The 18,574-nt window shown below is 43.8% G+C and overlaps 1 protein-coding gene and 1 pseudogene across 1 annotated transcript; one reads left to right on the forward strand and one right to left on the reverse strand.

Annotated features, from left to right (window-relative positions):
• Positions 1-30: 30 nt before the first annotated feature.
• LOC130709020 (ras-related protein Rab-9A-like) lies at positions 31-3,662 on the forward strand (annotated as a pseudogene).
• A 5,966-nt stretch (positions 3,663-9,628) lies between these two features.
• TRIM15 (tripartite motif containing 15) lies at positions 9,629-18,368 on the reverse strand. Its single transcript, XM_007179097.2, has 7 exons — positions 18,000-18,368; positions 16,356-16,451; positions 13,564-13,794; positions 12,770-12,792; positions 11,392-11,507; positions 11,002-11,034; positions 9,629-10,146 (listed from the first exon to the last, which is right to left on the reverse strand). Exons 1-7 carry the CDS (start codon positions 18,366-18,368, stop codon positions 9,629-9,631), a joined length of 1,386 nt encoding a protein of 461 aa, XP_007179159.2.
• Positions 18,369-18,574: the final 206 nt, after the last annotated feature.

Raw genomic sequence — 18,574 nt, forward strand, 5'->3', positions numbered from 1 at the left:
CTTTAGAACTCTGCAACTCTGCTTGCACACATGCTGTCATTTGTGGAACTCCCCAGAGAAGAGCTCCCCATGGGACACAGATCAGCCAACGCCAAGGTTCCACCTTGCTCTTCCCCTCCTGCAGTGGTGGCCCTGCGCTGAGATCCAGCACCTGTGGAGCATGGGGCTCCTGCGAGCAGGGTAATGTCCAGCACGACACACCCACAGTTCTTCCCTGGAAAATAAGCGGTGCCCCAAAGGAAATATAACCTACAGAGATTCAATTCTGCCTCCTAACATTCAACTATCTCACCATTTTTTGTCTGTTCTTTTTGATTTTTTAAAAATTGCCATCTGCAAGGTAGAAGAGGGAGGATTACAGAAAGTACGTCTAAGATTATACTAATGGCAAAGAGCATATTTCTTCCCTGTGCTCTCATTTGTGGACTCATGAATGTTTTCCCTCTTAAATTTATTTTTTCTTTCTAAATACATATATGTAAAATGTGTCGATTATTAGAAATAAGACATGCATAATTAATTATAATGTCTTAATTCACGTTTGAATCTTGGGAGACAATATTTCTTAGCATAATCTCTTTTAAATTTTTTATTTTATTTTGGAGTATAGTTGATTCACAGTGTTGTGTTAGTCTCAGGTGTACAGCAAAGTGATTCAGTTATACATAGACATATATCCATTCTTTTTCAGATTCTTTTCCTGTATAGGTTATTAAAGAATATTGAGTAAGGTTTCCTGTGCTATACAGTAGGTCCTTGTTGCTTATCTATTTTACATATAGTAGTGTATATATTAATCCCAAACTCCTAATTTATCCCTCCCTGCCCCTTTCCCCTTCGATAACCATAAGGTTGTTTTTGAAGTCTGTGAGTCTGTTTCCGTTTTGTAAATAAGTTCATTTGTATCATCTTATTCCACACATAAGTGGTGTCATATGATGTTTGTCTTTCTGCATCTGATTACTAGCATATTCTTGAAAATTTAAATTTATTTTGTTGGTTGATGTGAACTGTCCCCTAAAATTATACACTACTAACCCTTTATTTATGAAATAATTTCATATTCTCAAATTGCCTTTTACCCTTTCTTGGAAAGAGCTTTTATACAACAGTGAGAGATTTTTGAAACTTGTAGGTGATTATTATATAATTAAAAGCTAATAGTTATTAAAATGGGAACATTGCCATTTGAACAAAGTATTAATGCATTCAGGTCATTGTTGCTTTAATGAGTTTTATGAGTGTCATACTTCTAAAATAAACTGTAGAAGATAAAGTGTCGGTATAGAAGACCCTTGCAAAATAATAAAAATGTGTAATAATAAAAATATATGATGCCATCCTAGTACAGAAAGTTGCCAGCAACATTAATTCAACAGATTTAAAAAATTTTTATATTCATATTTTTAAGTTGTTTTTTATGAGCTACACCTGCACATATGGTCAAATATATCTACAGTGCTTATTACAGAGGAAAAAAGAACAGTGTGCCCTGCCCTATTCCTCTCCCCAGTCGCCTAGTTCATCCTTTTTAGCAGACTATTTTGGTGTTCACCTTCACTTTTTGTAAATAACATGAGTTTGGGGCATTATCCTCTAATTTTACACTGTGGAGAAGGAAGATTTAGCTCTGTTCTCCCTGTTTCTCACCACACACACACACACACACACACACACTCCCCACGCATTCCCATCCCTTCAATGTAGACCTAACATCGGGTAAGTATAGGGTTGGTCAAAAAGTTCGTTCAGTTTTAAGTAAAAATAAGACACATTTTTCATTTTCACCAAGAACTTTCTTGAACAACGTATTCATTAACTGAACGAACTTTTTGGCCAACCCAGTACTTGAATATGTTCATTACCATGTGTATGTCCAAGCGATTTACACCATGAGGTAAACCATGATTACTTTTACGTCTCATACAGGTTTTCCTTCATATTTAAAAAATTTTTTTTCTTTTTTTTTTTTTAATTTATTTTTGCCTGTGTTGGGTCTTTGTTGCTGCGCGGGCTTTCTCTAGTTGCGGCGAGCCGGGGCTAACTCTTTGGTTGCGGCTCATGGCCTTCTCATTGCGGTGGCTTCTCTTGCTGCAGAGCACGGGCTCTAGGGGCGCGGGCTTAGTTGCTCTGCGGCATGTGGGATCTTCGCGGACCGGGGCTCGAACCCGTGTGCCCTGCATTAGCAGGCGGATCCTTAACCACTGGGCCACCAGGGAAGTCCCTTCCTTCATATTTTGATGTCTGAAATAAAAATTTGATGTCTGAAAACAATCTTGTACACGCCTTGTCTTAATATGCCTCCAGTTAGTCACTATTATCGTTGTTCTATGGAGTTAATGCTTCCTTCTGCTTCTCACATGTTCATCAGTGTCCCTTCTTATGGCTGCCTCTTGCATCCCCCCACCGCCCCCCCCCCTTCCTCCTGGGTTTAACTTCCCTCTTCCTGAGAGGGAAATGTGAGGAGATCTCTCAGCAAAGGTTTGTGGTAAACTACCTTTTTTTTCCTCTGTGAATTTCATTTCCTCCTCATTCTGGAGCTAGAATTTAACTGAGAACGGAAATTTAGTTTAATGGCAATTCTTTCAGAAGTTCGAGGGTCAGCAGTGCCACCGATGCGTCCTGCCTGCCGGGTGCTTGACCGGACCGGAGCTCCCAGGCTTCCTCCGTGTGGCCGCGAGAAACTCCCTGCACTCCTATAATGAGCCCAGCACAGTGGTGAACCGCTTTCCCTGTTGTCCGTGTCCAGGTGAATCTTCCAGACAGTCCTAGAGATAATGATGATGTTTGAACTGAACAATTAAGGGTTCTGAAATCAGAGATCTTGAGATTAATAATGGCAGGAAAATCATCGCTTTTTAAAGTAATTCTCCTTGGAGATGGTGGAGTTGGAAGAGTTCTCTAATGAACAGATATGTGACTAATAAGTTTGATACCCAGCTCTTCCATACAATAGGTGTGGAATTTTTAAGTAAAGATTTGGAGGTGGATGGACATTTTGTTACCATGCAGATTTGGGACACGTCCGGTCAAGAGCGATTCAGAAGCCTAAGGACGCCATTTTACAGAGGTTCTGACTGTTGCCTGCGTCGATGATTCTCAAAGCTTCCAGAACTTGAGTAACTGGAAAAAAGAACTCATATGCGGATGTGAAAGAGCCCGAAAGCTTTCCTTTTGTGATTTTGGGTAACAAGGTTGACATCAGAGAGCGGCAGGTGTCTGCAGAAGAAGCACAAGCCTGGTGCAGGGACAACGGCGACTCTCCTTACTTTGAAACAAGTGCAAAAGATGCCACGAATGTCGCAGCGGGCTTTGTGGAAGCAGTTCAAAGAGTGCTTGCTACCAAGGATAGGTCAGATAACTTGATGCAGACAGACACGGTCAGTCTGCATCGAAAGCCCAAGCCCAGCTCCTCTTACTATTGAAGTTAGAGAGGTTGCCCATGCGATCTAACCAGCTCACATACATGCACAGATAAGCACAGGGTGGAGAAGAGAATTAACGTTTGCAGCAATGGATCATGTACTCATGAAATTAAACTAACCATATTGCTGCCTTGTTGGTGGGAGAAGGGACACATCCATTCACAGGAGAATCTACTTACTCAGTAATGGCACCTTACATTTATAAATTGTTAACGCTTGTCTAATAATGTTTAAATATGCATGTTACAGATCTAATAAATGAGATGACCAAGGCTTTATAATTAAAACAAAACACTTGAGTATTCTAGAAGTTACTGTTTTTTTCCCGGGAAAATGGAGAACTACTTTTTCTATGTGTATATTTTTATGCAATTAGCATTCTGTTTCTGGTTCAGAGAAAACATGTCCTAAAGCAATGTTAGATATTAAAGATTAAAATCCAATGCACTTGCACTGTAAAAAAAAAAGAAGAAGAAGAAGGTCAAGGGTCTATTCCATGGCCTCCATTGTTGCTGTTGAGAAGTCTGCTGACGGTTGACTTGCTCCTTGGGACGTCTTCTCCTTCTTGCTACTTTTCAGATTTTTCTGTCTTTCTTTTGTTCAGTTTCTGTGTCTAGGGGTAGGTTTGTCATTATTTATCCTGTTCAGTGCCTGTGTTTCTTGAATCTATGCTTGCTACCTCTTATCAGTTCTGGAAAACTCAGACTCAGTGTCTCCTAAAATACTGCTTCTCTCAATTTTCTCTCGTCTCTCCTCCTGGAACTCCTGTAAGTCATATTTTGGAGCTTCACGTTCCATTCTTCAGATGTCTTAATTTTTCTCCGCTTTTCCATTTCATTATCTCTCTGTCATTTACATTCATTTCCTCAATTCGTAAACTGTCTCTGCATCTGCATTTAATCTATTGTTTGACCAAGTCAATAAGACTATTTTCATTTATATTTTTATGTCTAGTTCTACTTGGTTCTTAGCACTAGATTTTCATGTTATTTTCTTTCCTTTTCGTTCTTTAATCATTTAAAAATTCCCATTTTTAGTCTCTTTTAGATTGTTCTATAGTTGAAGTTCTTGGGGTTGTACTCCCAGTTTGTGTCTTCTGGTGTGGAAGGGGGTCATTTCTTCATGTGTTTTTAGTAACTTATTTTGAGCTCCTCTTCAGCAGGGCTTTTTGAGAGCATTCTATGCAGTGCTTCAACCAGGGAACTCAGATGTAATACCGGTCTAATACCACTTTATATTTATTTTTTGGCTTGGGGGTTCGTATCCCACAAACGAAAACATTATCCATACACTAGGCCAGGGATTCTGTTTCTCAGAAGGATTCCCAGGAAAAGCTCCCCTCCCATCTCCTGTGCCACTGGGTGGTTTTCCCCCAATTTATCCATTCTCGGAATGTGCAGTCCTCACAGGGACCTGGCTGTATTCCAGTCTCAGTCTCGACTCTCACAGCCGCTCAGGATTTAAAGAGTAAAAACAAAATTCCTTGAGTAGGTCAGTGTACTCATCTGTTATCTTGTGAAACTGAAAAAAAAAAAAAGAAAATTCTGACCAATCGCTCATAGTGCCACTGGCAGGAATGTAATTGGTTTTTAACATGATAGTTAGCTTACAATGTGGTGAAGCTCAGGGCGAGTTATACTCATCAGCTATAAATTTAAGATGAAAATTTCAAAAACTCCCATAGCAAACCTGCAGTGACTCTGAGGAACACATAGCCCCTGATAGCTCTTGACCTTCTTGGGGAAAAAAAAAAATAGCCATTTTCTCATTTCTTTAATTTTCTGTATTTTAGTTGCCTTATCTGTAAAAGGACATCCTTAGATTCTGCCTAAAGATAGAAACCTGGATCTGATCATCCCTTGAGGCTCTTCCCAGCTCCACGATTTTAAGTCATTGTTAGCAGCGGCACTGTTGATACTTGCACTGCACTAGGCAATGTGCTCAGCACTTTTACATGTATTGTCTCATTTATTCCTGATAACAATCCTAAGGTGGGTTCTTGTTCCCAGTTTTCAGACCAGGAGTCTAGAAGCTCAGGGAGATTAAGGTCTCACCACTAAAGGTCACACAACTAAAACCTGAGTCAGGGTATGAATCAAGGTCTTCCTGTTTCTAGAGCCCATGGTTTTCACTGAGCACAAAGGTGTGAGGTCATTGCTTTCCCAAGAGACCTAGAAGGAAGTATCTGAAATTAGTCCCCATTCCTATGAGATACAAGGTGATACTTAGAGGGTAGAAGCAGCACTCACTCTTCACTTCCTTAGATGGACAGCTCCCTGAGGAGGGGAGGTAAGTCACGAGGTCTCAGAGTTAGAAGGGATCCCATCGCTCTTTAGGCCCTGGGCAAATTGGATGATTTTTCCAAGGTCAAAGTCATTGACTGAGCCAAGATCAAAACAGGAGGCATTCACATCTCCGGGGGGGCACCTTGACTTGTTTGCATTCACTGTTTCTTCTGCATAGTTCTTAGAGCCACTCACCCAGTCTCAGAATACCTATACAAAGAGACTGCTGTGAGGGGATGGTGCTGGTGGCAATGGCTTTATTGTCATCATAAGGATAATTAGCTCTTGTGTCTTCTTTCTAATGGCGGTGGGAGAGAATTTACAAAAATAATATTCACTGGTGATAGCCCCATAGTCCCCAATTAAAGATAATCTACACGGCAGTTCTCATTAGTTTAATTTTTTTGTTCTTCTGTGAATTAGAATACGTTTCTTTTTTATTTTTATTTTTTTAAAATTGCCTACTCTGACCCCCAGGCAATGAAGCTGCACTTCTTTATGAATTCAGGGGACATCCAGCCCTAGAGATGCAGGAAAGTTGGCCATGATCAGAGGCCACTCCTGGCTCCACTCCTTCCTTCACCCATGGCTCTGAGTATCTGAGGTTCTAGTTCTGCTACCTCGGTTATGTTTGTCCTAGAGTGCTGGACTTATCCCAAGTTTTTGACTTTGACCACAGAATTCTCTATCACACATGAGAAAAAGAAAGGATAATTGAGGATTTCCTTACTTCTATTGATAAATAGGTTCTGTTTGGTGCACATTTAAGTGGTTTATACCAGTGTAATTCTGACTTTGAAGACCAGTCATCTGAGACATCAATCACTGAGCTTCCTTCCAGGGTCTCATTCTAAGGGAAGTTGCCCCAACTTCACGAGCAACATTAGCTGCTTACTAAATGCCAAGCGCTGTACCAGTCCCATTACATGTTGCAATATTGTGATTTGTAAGAAATATATATTTGGTCATTCAGATGTATTTCTCATATATGTTTGGTCTTTGTCCACAGTTTCTGGCTCACAGCTCCCTAAACCCTCAGAATTTCCTGAAGGATAAAAACAATGGGAGCATCTTTTGTTATAATATTTGATCTTTTGTCCTCAGTTCCTGAAAATGCTTCAGAGCCATAAAGGTGAAATGGGCGGCTTGTTATGAATAACAACTGGCTTTATGTTAATGAGGTGACTTTTGGAAATCAACTAAGGATGGGGGCTGGTTGCCAGGGAAACCAACCAGGAAAAGGGGTGGAACTTTCAGTCTCTTCCCCTGATTTCCAGGGAGGGGAGAGGGCCTAGAGGTTGAATCAATCACCAATGGCCAGTGAGTTAATCAACTGTGCCTGTGTGATGAAGCCTCCATAAAAACCCAAAAGGGAGGGAGTTCGGAGAGCTTCCAGATGGGGAACAAGAATGCTTCCATGTGCCACTGTGCTGGGCCCCAAACTCCACAAGAATAGAAGCCCCTTTGTCCAAGACCTCACCCTATGTATCTCTTCATCTGGATATTGATTCATACCCTTTAATATCCTTTGTAATAAATCAGTAATCTAGTGAGTGAGCAGATTTCCTGAGTTCTGTGAGCCACACTAGAACGTTCATTGAACCCAAGGATGGGGTCGTGGGAACCTCTGATTTATAGCCAGTGGGTCAGATGTACAGGTAACAGCCTGGACTTTAAACTGGCCTCTGAAGTGGAGGATGGTCCTGTGGGACTGAATCCCTAACCTGTGGAATCTGATGATATCTCCAGGTAGATAGTGTCAGAATTGAGCTGACTTGTAGGACACGTGGCTGGTGTCCAGAGAATTGCTGGTGATGTGGGGAAACCATCCCATCCCCCCACTGCTGCCCCACATTGGAACTGGGTTCCAGAACCATATTACATTGATAATCTATTTAAAACTCATAATAATCTGATAGAACAGGTTTTTTGTTTTGTTTTGTTTTTTTTAAATCTCTTTTTCACTTGAGGAGACTAAGATTCTCCTCTTAAAATGAGAAGTACTAGAGGCTTGGAAATACAGTGTAAGTCGTTCATTTGTTTTTTCTCTTTCATACTCAACCAAAAAGTCTTGTCTGACAAAAACACTAGCTCAGGGCAGAGAAAATGAAACAAAGCCCCATCATGACCTGTCTGTTTGGAAATTCTGAGCTTCTTCGTAAGGTCACTGGACTGAGGCACGGAGGACCAGGACCTTCGGATTCCACTTCCTGAAGATTACAAAGACCAGCTGGGAAACCTGTCAGACAAGTTCCTTTAACTTGTGCCAGTTTTCTCAACCACAGAACGAGAAAAACAAAGTAAGTCCTCTGTATTTCACAGGTTTGTTAAAAGGTTCAAAGGAAGATGTGTATTTTTGAAAAATAACTTTTGACTTGGGTAATGTTTGACAAGTGTTACAATGAGGCATGTGCTGCATATCGTTTTTCTTTGAGGGGGAGGATTGTGAAGAGTATTTATGGTATAATCTCATATTTGTTAAAAAAAAAAGCTAAATACACTTGTCTACAAAACTGGCAGGATAAACAAAAATGTTTTACCAGTGGTTATCTACAAGATGTGATAAGAGGAAGTGAAGTGGAGAGAGGGACTTTTCACTCTTTGAAAATGTTTGAATCTTTTTAAAACCAGGAGTACAGTATATACTACTTTTATAATAAACATTAGGCAATACTACTACTGTTACTACTACTACTAAGTTGGACTACCAAACAATTTGATTTTTTTCTGGGTTAAACACAGTGTGGTTCTGCTTGTCACACAAGGTGACAGAAGAAACCCCAATACATCTGGCTTCTTTTGTATCAAGGACTTCTATTTGCTCAGTTAAATTAGGGGTAATTATTCACATCCCAGTGATTCGTATTACAATTTTGTAATGAAATTCACATATGGTACCAGCGCTTAGAGTATCTTTAAGCCATCTGACCCCACACTTCAGGAGCAGGGCTCATACGATACAAAAGGTAATCTTGCACATAGATCTATACTAGAGGGAACCTGACTGGGGATGAATGTAGATTTTTTCGGAGCTTGGGGTGGGAGGGTGGGAATGTAAGTGTTAAACCTGAAAGAGAGCTAGAATCAGAAAGGGTGGAGGTGGTGTGAGAATCATCATTACAGAGATTCATACTTTGTGAAGGTATTTTAATGTGTGGTTAGTTTCTGTGTCCAATAATAGTAACAACAGTAACAATAATAAATATTTAAGAGGTTAGTTAGAACTGAACACAAGCCTCGTTTTATTGAAGAATGGGATCTGGCTAGACTGCCCTCAGGCAAGTCCTGAGTAAAACAACCGGCAGGATGTGTCTGGGTCACAGAGATTCCACTGGCTTTAAGCCTTTCCTTCAGCCCCATCAGCACTGATTAGACACATGAAACGCAGGAGTCTGGGTGGGTGGCGCACTTATTTAGGACATTCTCTATGCGAAAGAGAAACGAGCAGAGAGGAAGGTGACCTGGGTCCACCCAGGGCTGGATGAAGAGGCCCTAAGGTCTGTAAAGGCGGAAGTATCTCCATGTGTAAGCCCAAATAAAAACAGGCAACTGAAAAAATTAGTGCAAACTCCACAAAATTCTGCTTTTTCCCATGACGGTTATTTTGAAGCTTTAAACAGTTTTATTTTAGATTTTTTTCCCCTTAAAAACCCACTGGCTCCCCAGCTTTGCGGGTGTCCTGGGCACAGCCTCGCCTGCCTCTGGTTCTCCACTCGGAGGTGCACAGAAGGCAGGAGCGTCAGCAGAGGGGACCAGGAACGTCAGGGAGTTGAAGGACATAAGATAAATAAAGTGAAAAAATTACAAAGCCACGGGGACTCGGAGATCCTGTGTCCTCCCGCCGTCTTGGGCATGACGACTCGCCCAGGGGTTGGAGCTGGATCCCCGGGCGCTGCACCGCCCTTCGGACGCTCAGCCTCAGCCTTTCAAAGTAAGGCAAGAACCTTTTTTCCAGACAGCGAAGATAGGATAGACTTTGCCGGAGAAGGAGGCGGTGAAGGTGAAGATGGGCGCCTGGGTCTCGGCGTCGAGCAGGGCCAAGCTCCCCGCCTCGTAGTCCAGGGCGACGCCCACGAGGCGCGGGATCTCGCTCAGCGGCAGGTCGGTGCCCGGCGAGGTGCTGGCCCAGCACTGCTGGTGGGAGAGGATCACCGCCCAGACGCCCTCCTCGGCGCTCAGACCCTGCTTCCCTTTCCTCCTCACCTCCTCCCCGACCACCCCCACCGTGCAGCCGCCGCCGTCTCCCAGCTGCACCTCCACCTGCCAGCGGTGGCGCCCCGAGGAGAAGCCGGGGGAGCCCAGCACCACCGGGAGACCCTCGAAGCGCAGGCGGCTGTCGGGCAGGTTCTGCTTCCGCCGGGTATACTTCACAGACTTCCTGTCCTCGGAGAGGACCAGGCTCTGGCTGGCGGTCTGAGGGTCCAGAGTGACAACCCCTATTGGGAGGAAGGCGTGGCCATCAACAGAGCTGGCGGCACAAAAAATGCCCCTAGAGCACGTGTGCTGTGAGTGCGAGGCAGAAGGAGCACCGGCCTTGTGCAGCCTGCCATTGTCCCGGCTTCTCAGAACCTCAGTTCCCCCTTTTGTTCCAGGAGGCAGAGGACGACAGCTCTACCTGACCCGCAAGTGGTGCTGTGCTATAAGGCTTTGCTTCTCAAAGTGCGGTCCATGGACTAGGGGCATCCGCTGTGCCTGGGAGCTTATTAGAAATGCAGAATCTTGGGCCCCATCCCAGACCTAGTGAATCAGAATCCGCATTTTAACAAGATCCCCAGGTGAGTTTTCTGCACATTAATTTGAGAAGCAGAATGAGGTGATGTTTGGGGAATAGTTTCTAAATTAAGCACCAATTTAAAAGTAAATGCTATTTTAAAAATTGTTCAATATTTGTCCAAGTCAATAAAGAGTCCAGCACAGTGCTGGGCAAAAAAAACCAAGCACTTGATAAATATTTTTGAATAAATAATATCTATACAAGTAACTAATATTAATTGAGCACTTACTATGTGCCAGGTATTATATGAAGCTTTTTGCATACATGAATTCATTTATCTTCAGCTACTTGTGGGGTGGTACTATTATATTTTCTATTTTATAGATAAAGAAACTGGGACAAAGAGGCTTAATGACTTGTTAGTGTCTCATAACGAGCAAAAGCTGGAATAGAGAACCCAAGCAATCGGGCTCCAGAGTTCATATCTTTAATTGCTCTGTTTGCTGCCTTGGATTGAAAGGATGAATTCACAAACAGAAAAAGGAAAGAACGGCTCCCGAAGCCCCCAAGTGTTTACCTGTATCTGTTTCCAGATGATGCACCAAGTTTTCTGAGGGAAGTAAAAATAGAAAGATCTGTGACTTATTATTTCTTATAGGCACCCAAAAGGGCGGTGTGGCCTGGGAACAATGTGAGATCAGGGACAGGAGAAGGCTCGGCTTCTGCTATGAAAGAGATGTAGTCCTCACCTTCCTGCCTCTCAGTGCAGTGCCTGTCCTTGGGGAGAGGAGATGCTCGAGGGAATGGTCTCCCTGGGCAGAGTAGGATCACTAAAGGAGGGCCTAAGGGATGGAAGATGTCTTAGGGGATGGAAGCCAGGTTTGGAAGGTGGGGAAAGATGGAGCTGGATGGAAGGCAGATGGGCAACTGATGGGAATGGGGAAAGCTGCTGCCCCTTCCTGTTTACCTGAGAACGCCCTCATCATCTCTGGGAGGGTGAGTATTTTCCTGTGGAGATCGCGGATCTTTTTGACAAGGTCAGGAGAAATGGCCTCTGGACTCACAAAAGTCGTCATCTCATACCTGCAGACAAGTTGGTAACCAGTTAGGTTCTAATTCCAAAAATAATGTTTGGGTCATCCAGACCCAATGAGGCTAAAATCAGACTAAAGAATCTTGGCATCTGTGGTGAATAATTAGATTGAGTATCATCCCTTTATCTTTGCTGGAAATGTGTAGCTACTAAAGCAAGAGCATTTCAGCTAGACCTAAGAGGAACTAATGGTAACCCCTCCTCAAGAATTAGAGGTAGGTGCTTTAAGAGAATCGACATGTGGGGACCAAAAGGGAAGAGATCATTAGCCTCTAGAGGGCGGTACAGTACCATTTGAAAAACAGCCTTACACAGTCTTTCTAATTTGTGTGCTGTTCCGTACAAAGGGAAAGGGGTTGTGCAGGGGTGAAAATAGGAGGTGAAAGAAATCCTATACTGCAGTGAAAAAGCCCTCAATTCTGGTTCCGGCTCAGTCTTTGCTTGTCAGTCTCTGTGTGACCTGGGGCAAGCACTTCCCCTCTAGGTTTTAGCTTCTTCATCAGACCAGAAGACCTTGAAGGCCCTTCTAGATCTATATCTCTGACACTCTTTGAAAGTATGTTTAGAGAACTTCCTGATTCATGGACAGCTGCGTTCAGCCCCCCCTACACGTACACGGGCACACAGTATATAAGAAGTCTTCCCTAGCTGCTGTGTCTCTGCTCAGCCCACGGCAGACTGCTGATGTTTAGAAAGGAAAGGAGCCCTGCTATTTGTAATGCCTCTCAGCTGCTGGTAGCTGTCCTTTTATTGTAGCATTTGCAATTTTGAAGAAATGGGAAAGTTGAGTGGGAAAAATGATTGAAAGAACGGACTGGTCTTCCCAAGTTTTGTGCTTATCATATTCTATACAAAATATTTCCCCTTAGGCTATTTTTTTTTATTTATTATTTTTTTTTAGACTGACATTTTAAACGGTGTTAAATACTGACTTAAGCACTAATAATTCCAGGGATTAAATAAAATGTTCCTGGATCAGCCTAATGTAATTGTTATTTATAACTTCACTTCTCAGGGAAAAAAGTGCATCCCCAATACCAAACAATCAGTTTAAAAAGGAACCTTAGAATACAAACCTCAGTAAATTGGGGCTGTTTATGTGTGAGTGGATGAGAGAGTGTATCTGTCCGAGTGCTTTTGCTTTTCTGGGTAGCCACCTGTGGGGGCGGGGTGGAGGGAGTCAGTGAGTGCCCCTCCCCCTTCAGTCTCAATGTCAAGTGTAAAGCAGGTGGGACTGGGCAGTGGGCCCTACCTGCTCTGGTTGACTCTGACATCCTACAAAAGAAAAAGATACACTTAGTTTCCACACATTCTTCCCATCAGGGATTCTGTACATCCTTTCTTCGTTAGCATCTCAGCTCAAAACTCTCCTCCTCCAGAGAGGTGATCTTTCTAATTACCTACTCATCAGACTGTTCATTTACATCATGCTTCCGTACTAATGTGGGACTGTGTTGTCAGTTCATCTGAGCTGCTTTCTCTGTCTCTGCCTCATCCTAGGAGTGTGTTCTGCCTCCAACAATTAGGAGATGGTGGTTAGCAGGGACCAGGCCTTCAGTTATCAGCCAGACCTGATGTGAAACAGGATAATATAATGATAATCACAACAGGCACTGTTTACTGAGTCCTTTCAGTGAGCCAGGGACTACGCTAAACATTTTGCATGCATTTTTTTTTTTTTTTACAGTCTTTGCAACAACCCTATGAGGGAGGTGCTATGATTATCCCCATGTCTAGAGAGGTTACAAGATTTGCCAATGTCACACAGCTAGATGAGCTGACACTCAAGCCCTTGACTACAAAGTTCACTCCAAAGCCCTTGGCGTGACCATGGTGCATGACATGGGAAAGTCATCTAGCCTTTCTGGGACTACATCTCCGTAACCTCTCTGGGCCGAAGGAACCCAATAACCATCAGTCCCTCTCATTAGAAGTAATCTCTGCTTCCCTTTCCTGTCTTTCTCCAGCATCTTCCAGCCCCCAGCATGGTGTCCCCTTCCTGTGGACTCCCTCTCCTTTCCCACGAGCTGGTGGGCTGTCTCTCACTTGTAGAAGCTCACTTGCTGGTTGCTGACTCTTCTCCTCCAGCTCTTTGACCTGGGCTCCAAGCCGGGTGACTTCCTCAGAGAGCTTCGAGATATACTCGCCCCTCTCCTTCCAGATCTGCTGCTCCAGCTCCGTCAGCCTGGCCAACAGGAGACGCTGGTGTTCCCCCAGCTCCTGCTGCAACCTCTCAAAAGCCGCTTCCACCTGCTGCTTCTTGCTTTCAATCTGAGTCTGCGAGGGGTAGAAAGACAGGCATGGTTAGGGAGAAGCTCACAGAGCTGCGTTCCCAGAGGATCATCTATGAACTTGATTAAAAGGGATAGGGAGTAATTAGTTCCAAGGTTCGCTCTCCCAAATAATACTGTGGTACAAGTAGGTGGGTGTCAGGATAAACTTACCAACGATGAGGGCGATGCTCTTGTCTCACCTAGAGATTCTAATAATAATGCACATTATACTCTCAGAGCCATGTTGAACTTTTCAAACATCCTTCCACATCTGCAATACCATCCTAACCCTCCCATACCATCCCTAGAGTCAGGTGGAGATGATCTCTTAGAGAGCAGTTGAAGCGAAAGGAAGCTGTGATTAGAGCACAGTGTGGCATTGTTCTTAGCCACCGAGGTCGCCATCTACAGGGCATATTTTGATGGGAGTTGAGGGATGCTGGAGACATCTTCCTGTCCCCAAACTCTGTCTCCTTGGTGAAGGCACCAGAAATTCCCACACTGTGGATTTCCTCCCGGAAAAATTTGTAGCATGAGAGAAGAGATGGGAGGGAGGCAGATATCACCTCACCATCAGCCTACTGTCCGCAGGGTCAGCCTTGTGGTCAGTACTGGAATGCAGACACTGATATACACTTTCTGGCCGCAAGCTTCCTATCTGAAGGCAATGCTTTCAGGCAGACAGACTGTAATGGGAAGAGCAATGGACTAAGGGTCAAGAGACCCAGGTTCTAGCCATTTCATTGTGAGACGGCTTTGCCGTCTGACCTTGGGAGCAGCACTTTTCTGGACGTCAATTTTCTGCTCTGAAAAATAATGGCTGGCAAGACAGATCCGGGATTAGAAGATGTCAGAACCACTTCCAGCTCTCATGTTCTGGGATTCCATAACCTTGACCCCAAATGCCCTTCTGCAGAGGCAGGGAGGTGAATAAGAACAGTTGGCCTGTTCCTCCCAGCCAGGCAATGGATACTAGACAACAAGCTTCCCCAGAGTCTGTTAAGAAAATCCCTAAATGGGGATTTCCAAGTGGGAGAAATGGGTAAATTGTTTTTGTTTAAATAAAGTGAATTTTAAAAACAAATAAATAAAGTGTCAAATAACTTTATTCTGAAGTTTGACTAGTCAGGTAGACTTATGAAAAGCATTTTTGAGCACTAAACAGTATGGACATAATTTTCAAATACTATTTGAAAATTATTATTTTCAAATAATGATTAAAGTTATTAAATTAAATTATTATTTTCAAATACTATTTAACATTTAATATTTCAGAAAATATTATTTAACATTGCAAGGTTTTAGGCCTAAAAAAAGTGCCATTAACTTTATGAAATCCTACAGGTCATATTTTCTCAGCACTGGGAATAATAATTTAAAAAACCTTCAGTTAATGTATAACCAATAAGTACTACCTAGCTGCATGAAAATTGAACTTAGGATCGTTTTAAATAGCTACTGGATTAGACAGAAAATCCCAACTGAGATTGCTTTTACAGAGTCAAAGAAGTGCTAAGGAGGAAGCATTGAAACTAGAGACAAAAGACTAAATCCACCTAATTCTACCAAAACTACCTTAATGTTACAGGAAACAATGTATACATATGTCAAAACATCATGTTGCACACCTTAAGCATATGCATTTTTATTTCTCAATTATACCTTAATAAAACTGGGGTTGGGGGAGGAAAATGCACCCTTAAAAGAAAGAAAAGAAAAACAGTAATTCTGGCCATGTACATGTGTTATTCATTAGAGTGGAGGATTATCACTTCAGAAATTTGTGCAAAACATAAAAACACTTTCAAGAATTAAGAAAATAGTTACACTCTACAAATAACGACATTATCATATGATATATGGGGGGGAGTGGTGTTCTAAATGAAGAAAATCAGGATTTCTTACAAGACACTGTTCTGTCACAAATGTCTGTGTGAAATATTTTACTCATGGATGCTAGGTGGATATTTGATGTTTTAGAACAAAATTATATATATTCCCAAAAGTCATTTAATGCAGACAACTAAAAACTCTCAAAAGTTACAAGAATCCTTAAAATGTCCAAAAGAGCTGATGGGAAAATTTGGGAACTTCTTAGGACCAGAAGTAAACAAGAGAAGGATCCAGAGGAGTGATCAAACTGAGAAGCCAGTACTCCTTCCAGATACTGGCGGATCACATGGCCCTCACTCCTGTGTGGATCAGCCACCCTGCCCCCCTTGGAACAAAGAAAGAAAGGTGTTGACTGGAGACATCCCAGATGTGGGGTCCCCAAATGTGAGAACCACAAGGAAAGCTCACAAGAAAATAAGCAACAGGATGAAGGGTCAGAAGAAATTAAACATCATATAAACTTCAGATATTAGAAATATATTTAAAAGGTTTAAAGACAATGGGAATAATAGGAAAAATAATTAATTTGAAAGAGAGAAAAAAAAAAGAAAACTGAAAAAGCATATTTGGAAAACAACCAAATAGAAATCAAACAGTTGAAAATTAATTAAAAAGAAAAGAAAAAACAAGAAAACCCCCAAAGGAGAAGGCGGCCAATGATATGGCCTTTACCAGGAGCACTTGGAGCTTCTGGTCTTCCCGGCTCTTCATGTCTTCAATCTCATCTCTCTCGGTTCTCAGAGCTTCCAGCCGACTCCTGAGACGGTCCTGTGGAGAGAAGAATGGGCAGAAAAAGGTGGCTTAATTCATGATTCAACTCACAGGTATTAATTGTCTACCATGTTCCAGGCACACCGTTAAGTGCTGAGGAATTCAAAGGTGAAAAAGGCCCAGTTCCTCTCCCTACAAGACCACCATCGGGACTTCCCTGGCGGTCCAGTGGTTAGGACGTGGTGCTCTCACTGCCCGGGCCCTGGGTTCGATCCCTGGTCAGGGAACTAAGGTCTCGCAAGCTGCACAGCACGGCCAAAATATAAAATAAATAAACAAATAAAAATAAACAAATTAGAAAAAAAAAGACCACCCTCTAGAGATGGAGTCGGTCACAAATGATTAAAATACAAACGGACAAATGCAATAATCAAGGTGTGCACACAGTGAGATGGGAGCACAGCGGAGGGGACAATTCTGCCTGTAGGGACAAGGGAAGTGTGTCGAAAGCAGAAACCGGTTACAGTGGGTCTTGAAAGATAAATTTCCAGTTGGGTAAGAGAGGAGGAGGAGAGTACTTAATGCTTCTGAACTGTACACTTAAAAATTGGTAAAATGGCTTAAAAAAAAAAAAGAGTCAGGGGAGAGGAGAGCTTTCCAGGAGGAAGGAACTGCATGTGAAAAATATTAGAAGCAGGAAAGAGTGTTAATTCAGCAAACAGCAGGTACATAACGGTCAGTTTCTCTGGACACATGGTGCCCGGGCAGGGTGGCTGACAGACAAAGGCAGGATCCCGACTCCAAGTGGCCTTGAATGCCTTGCTAAAGACTTGAGATTTCTTTGGGCACTAGGGATCCACGGAATGATTGTGAGCAGGGCAGCGACATTATGGGCTTTGTGTTTTGGGAAGCTCTGCCTCGCAGCAGATTGGAGGGTGAGGGGAAAGGTAAGAATGCAGACAGTGACCTTGTTGGAGCCTCTGGGTGACAGATGGTGAGAGACTGGATTCGGCAGTGGGGGAAAGGCAGAGGGAAAGATGAGAGATATTTCTGAGGAGGCCACTGCCAGACCTGGTGACTGAGTGACAAGAGAGAGATCTGAGGGGCAGACAGGAGTGGATAATGTCCCCAAGACCAGATGGGTTGCTGTACTGCCACACCTCCCTTTCTCAAAAAGAAGAGCAGTGCTTGTTGGATGCCTTCCCCATCCCTGTCGTCTCTCTGAGCTCCAGCAGTCAGGGCCTTGCTAGACCCCATATCCAGTCTGGATCCAGGGAGACAAAGGCCACCCTGCCCATGACCTGCAGGACAGCCTGCTCTCCTTCCTTCCCTAGAGAGTGAAGCCATGGCTACAATTCTCTGTGCTCTGTCACCGCGAGGTCTTCTCGGGGCTGGAGCTGAACTTCCCCAAGACGTGAAAGGCCACGCATCCAAGTGGAAGGAACCACGTCCCCCTCAGTCTGAGACTGCCCCAGGGTCCCAACAGCCTTGGGGTCCCCTGATGTGGAAGCTGTGCCCTTCATGAAGATCCCCGCCCTATTCCCTTCACCACCTTGGGGTACTGTCCTGCCTCAAACAGCCCCAAGCTGACCCTACCCTTCTTACCCGGTAGGGCTGGATGGCCTCGTCCAGGAAGCCCACGACGTGGGCCTGGTGGGAGGGACCCTCCCGGCAGAACACACAGAGGAACTCGGCATCATTCTCGCAGAAGAAGTAGATCTTCTCACCATGCTCCTCGCAGTAAGTCTCCCCCAGGGGGCCCAGGGGCACGGGGACCAAGATGGTCTCGGTCTGCTCCTTCTCCTTGCAGAGGGGACAGAGCAGGACCCTGCCGGAGGGCTGGGCACCCATCTGGGAGGGTGGAGGGAGACAGTGCCGGCAGAAGGTGTGTCCACAGGTGGCGGTCACTGACTCCTCCAGGGGCCCTTTGCACTCAGAACAGGCAGCCCCTTTGTGGGAGGGGGTGGAGGGCATCATGGTGCCTTCCCCAGCCCATCCACTGAGGCTTCTGCCTCAGTCCACATGAATCCTCTTTCCCTGAAATTGAGTCACTTTTATGAGTCACAGAGGGAAAGGAATGGGAGGCTGAGAGAGGGGAAGGCAGGAGTGTCCGGACAGAGAAGCCACCTGGCTCCACCTCTTGTGCTTCCCAGAGTCCTGGCCACCACCTATCAGCTGAG

Source organism: Balaenoptera acutorostrata, chromosome 10 (assembly GCF_949987535.1).
Source record: "Balaenoptera acutorostrata chromosome 10, mBalAcu1.1, whole genome shotgun sequence".
NCBI classification, from domain to species: domain Eukaryota; kingdom Metazoa; phylum Chordata; class Mammalia; order Artiodactyla; family Balaenopteridae; genus Balaenoptera; species Balaenoptera acutorostrata.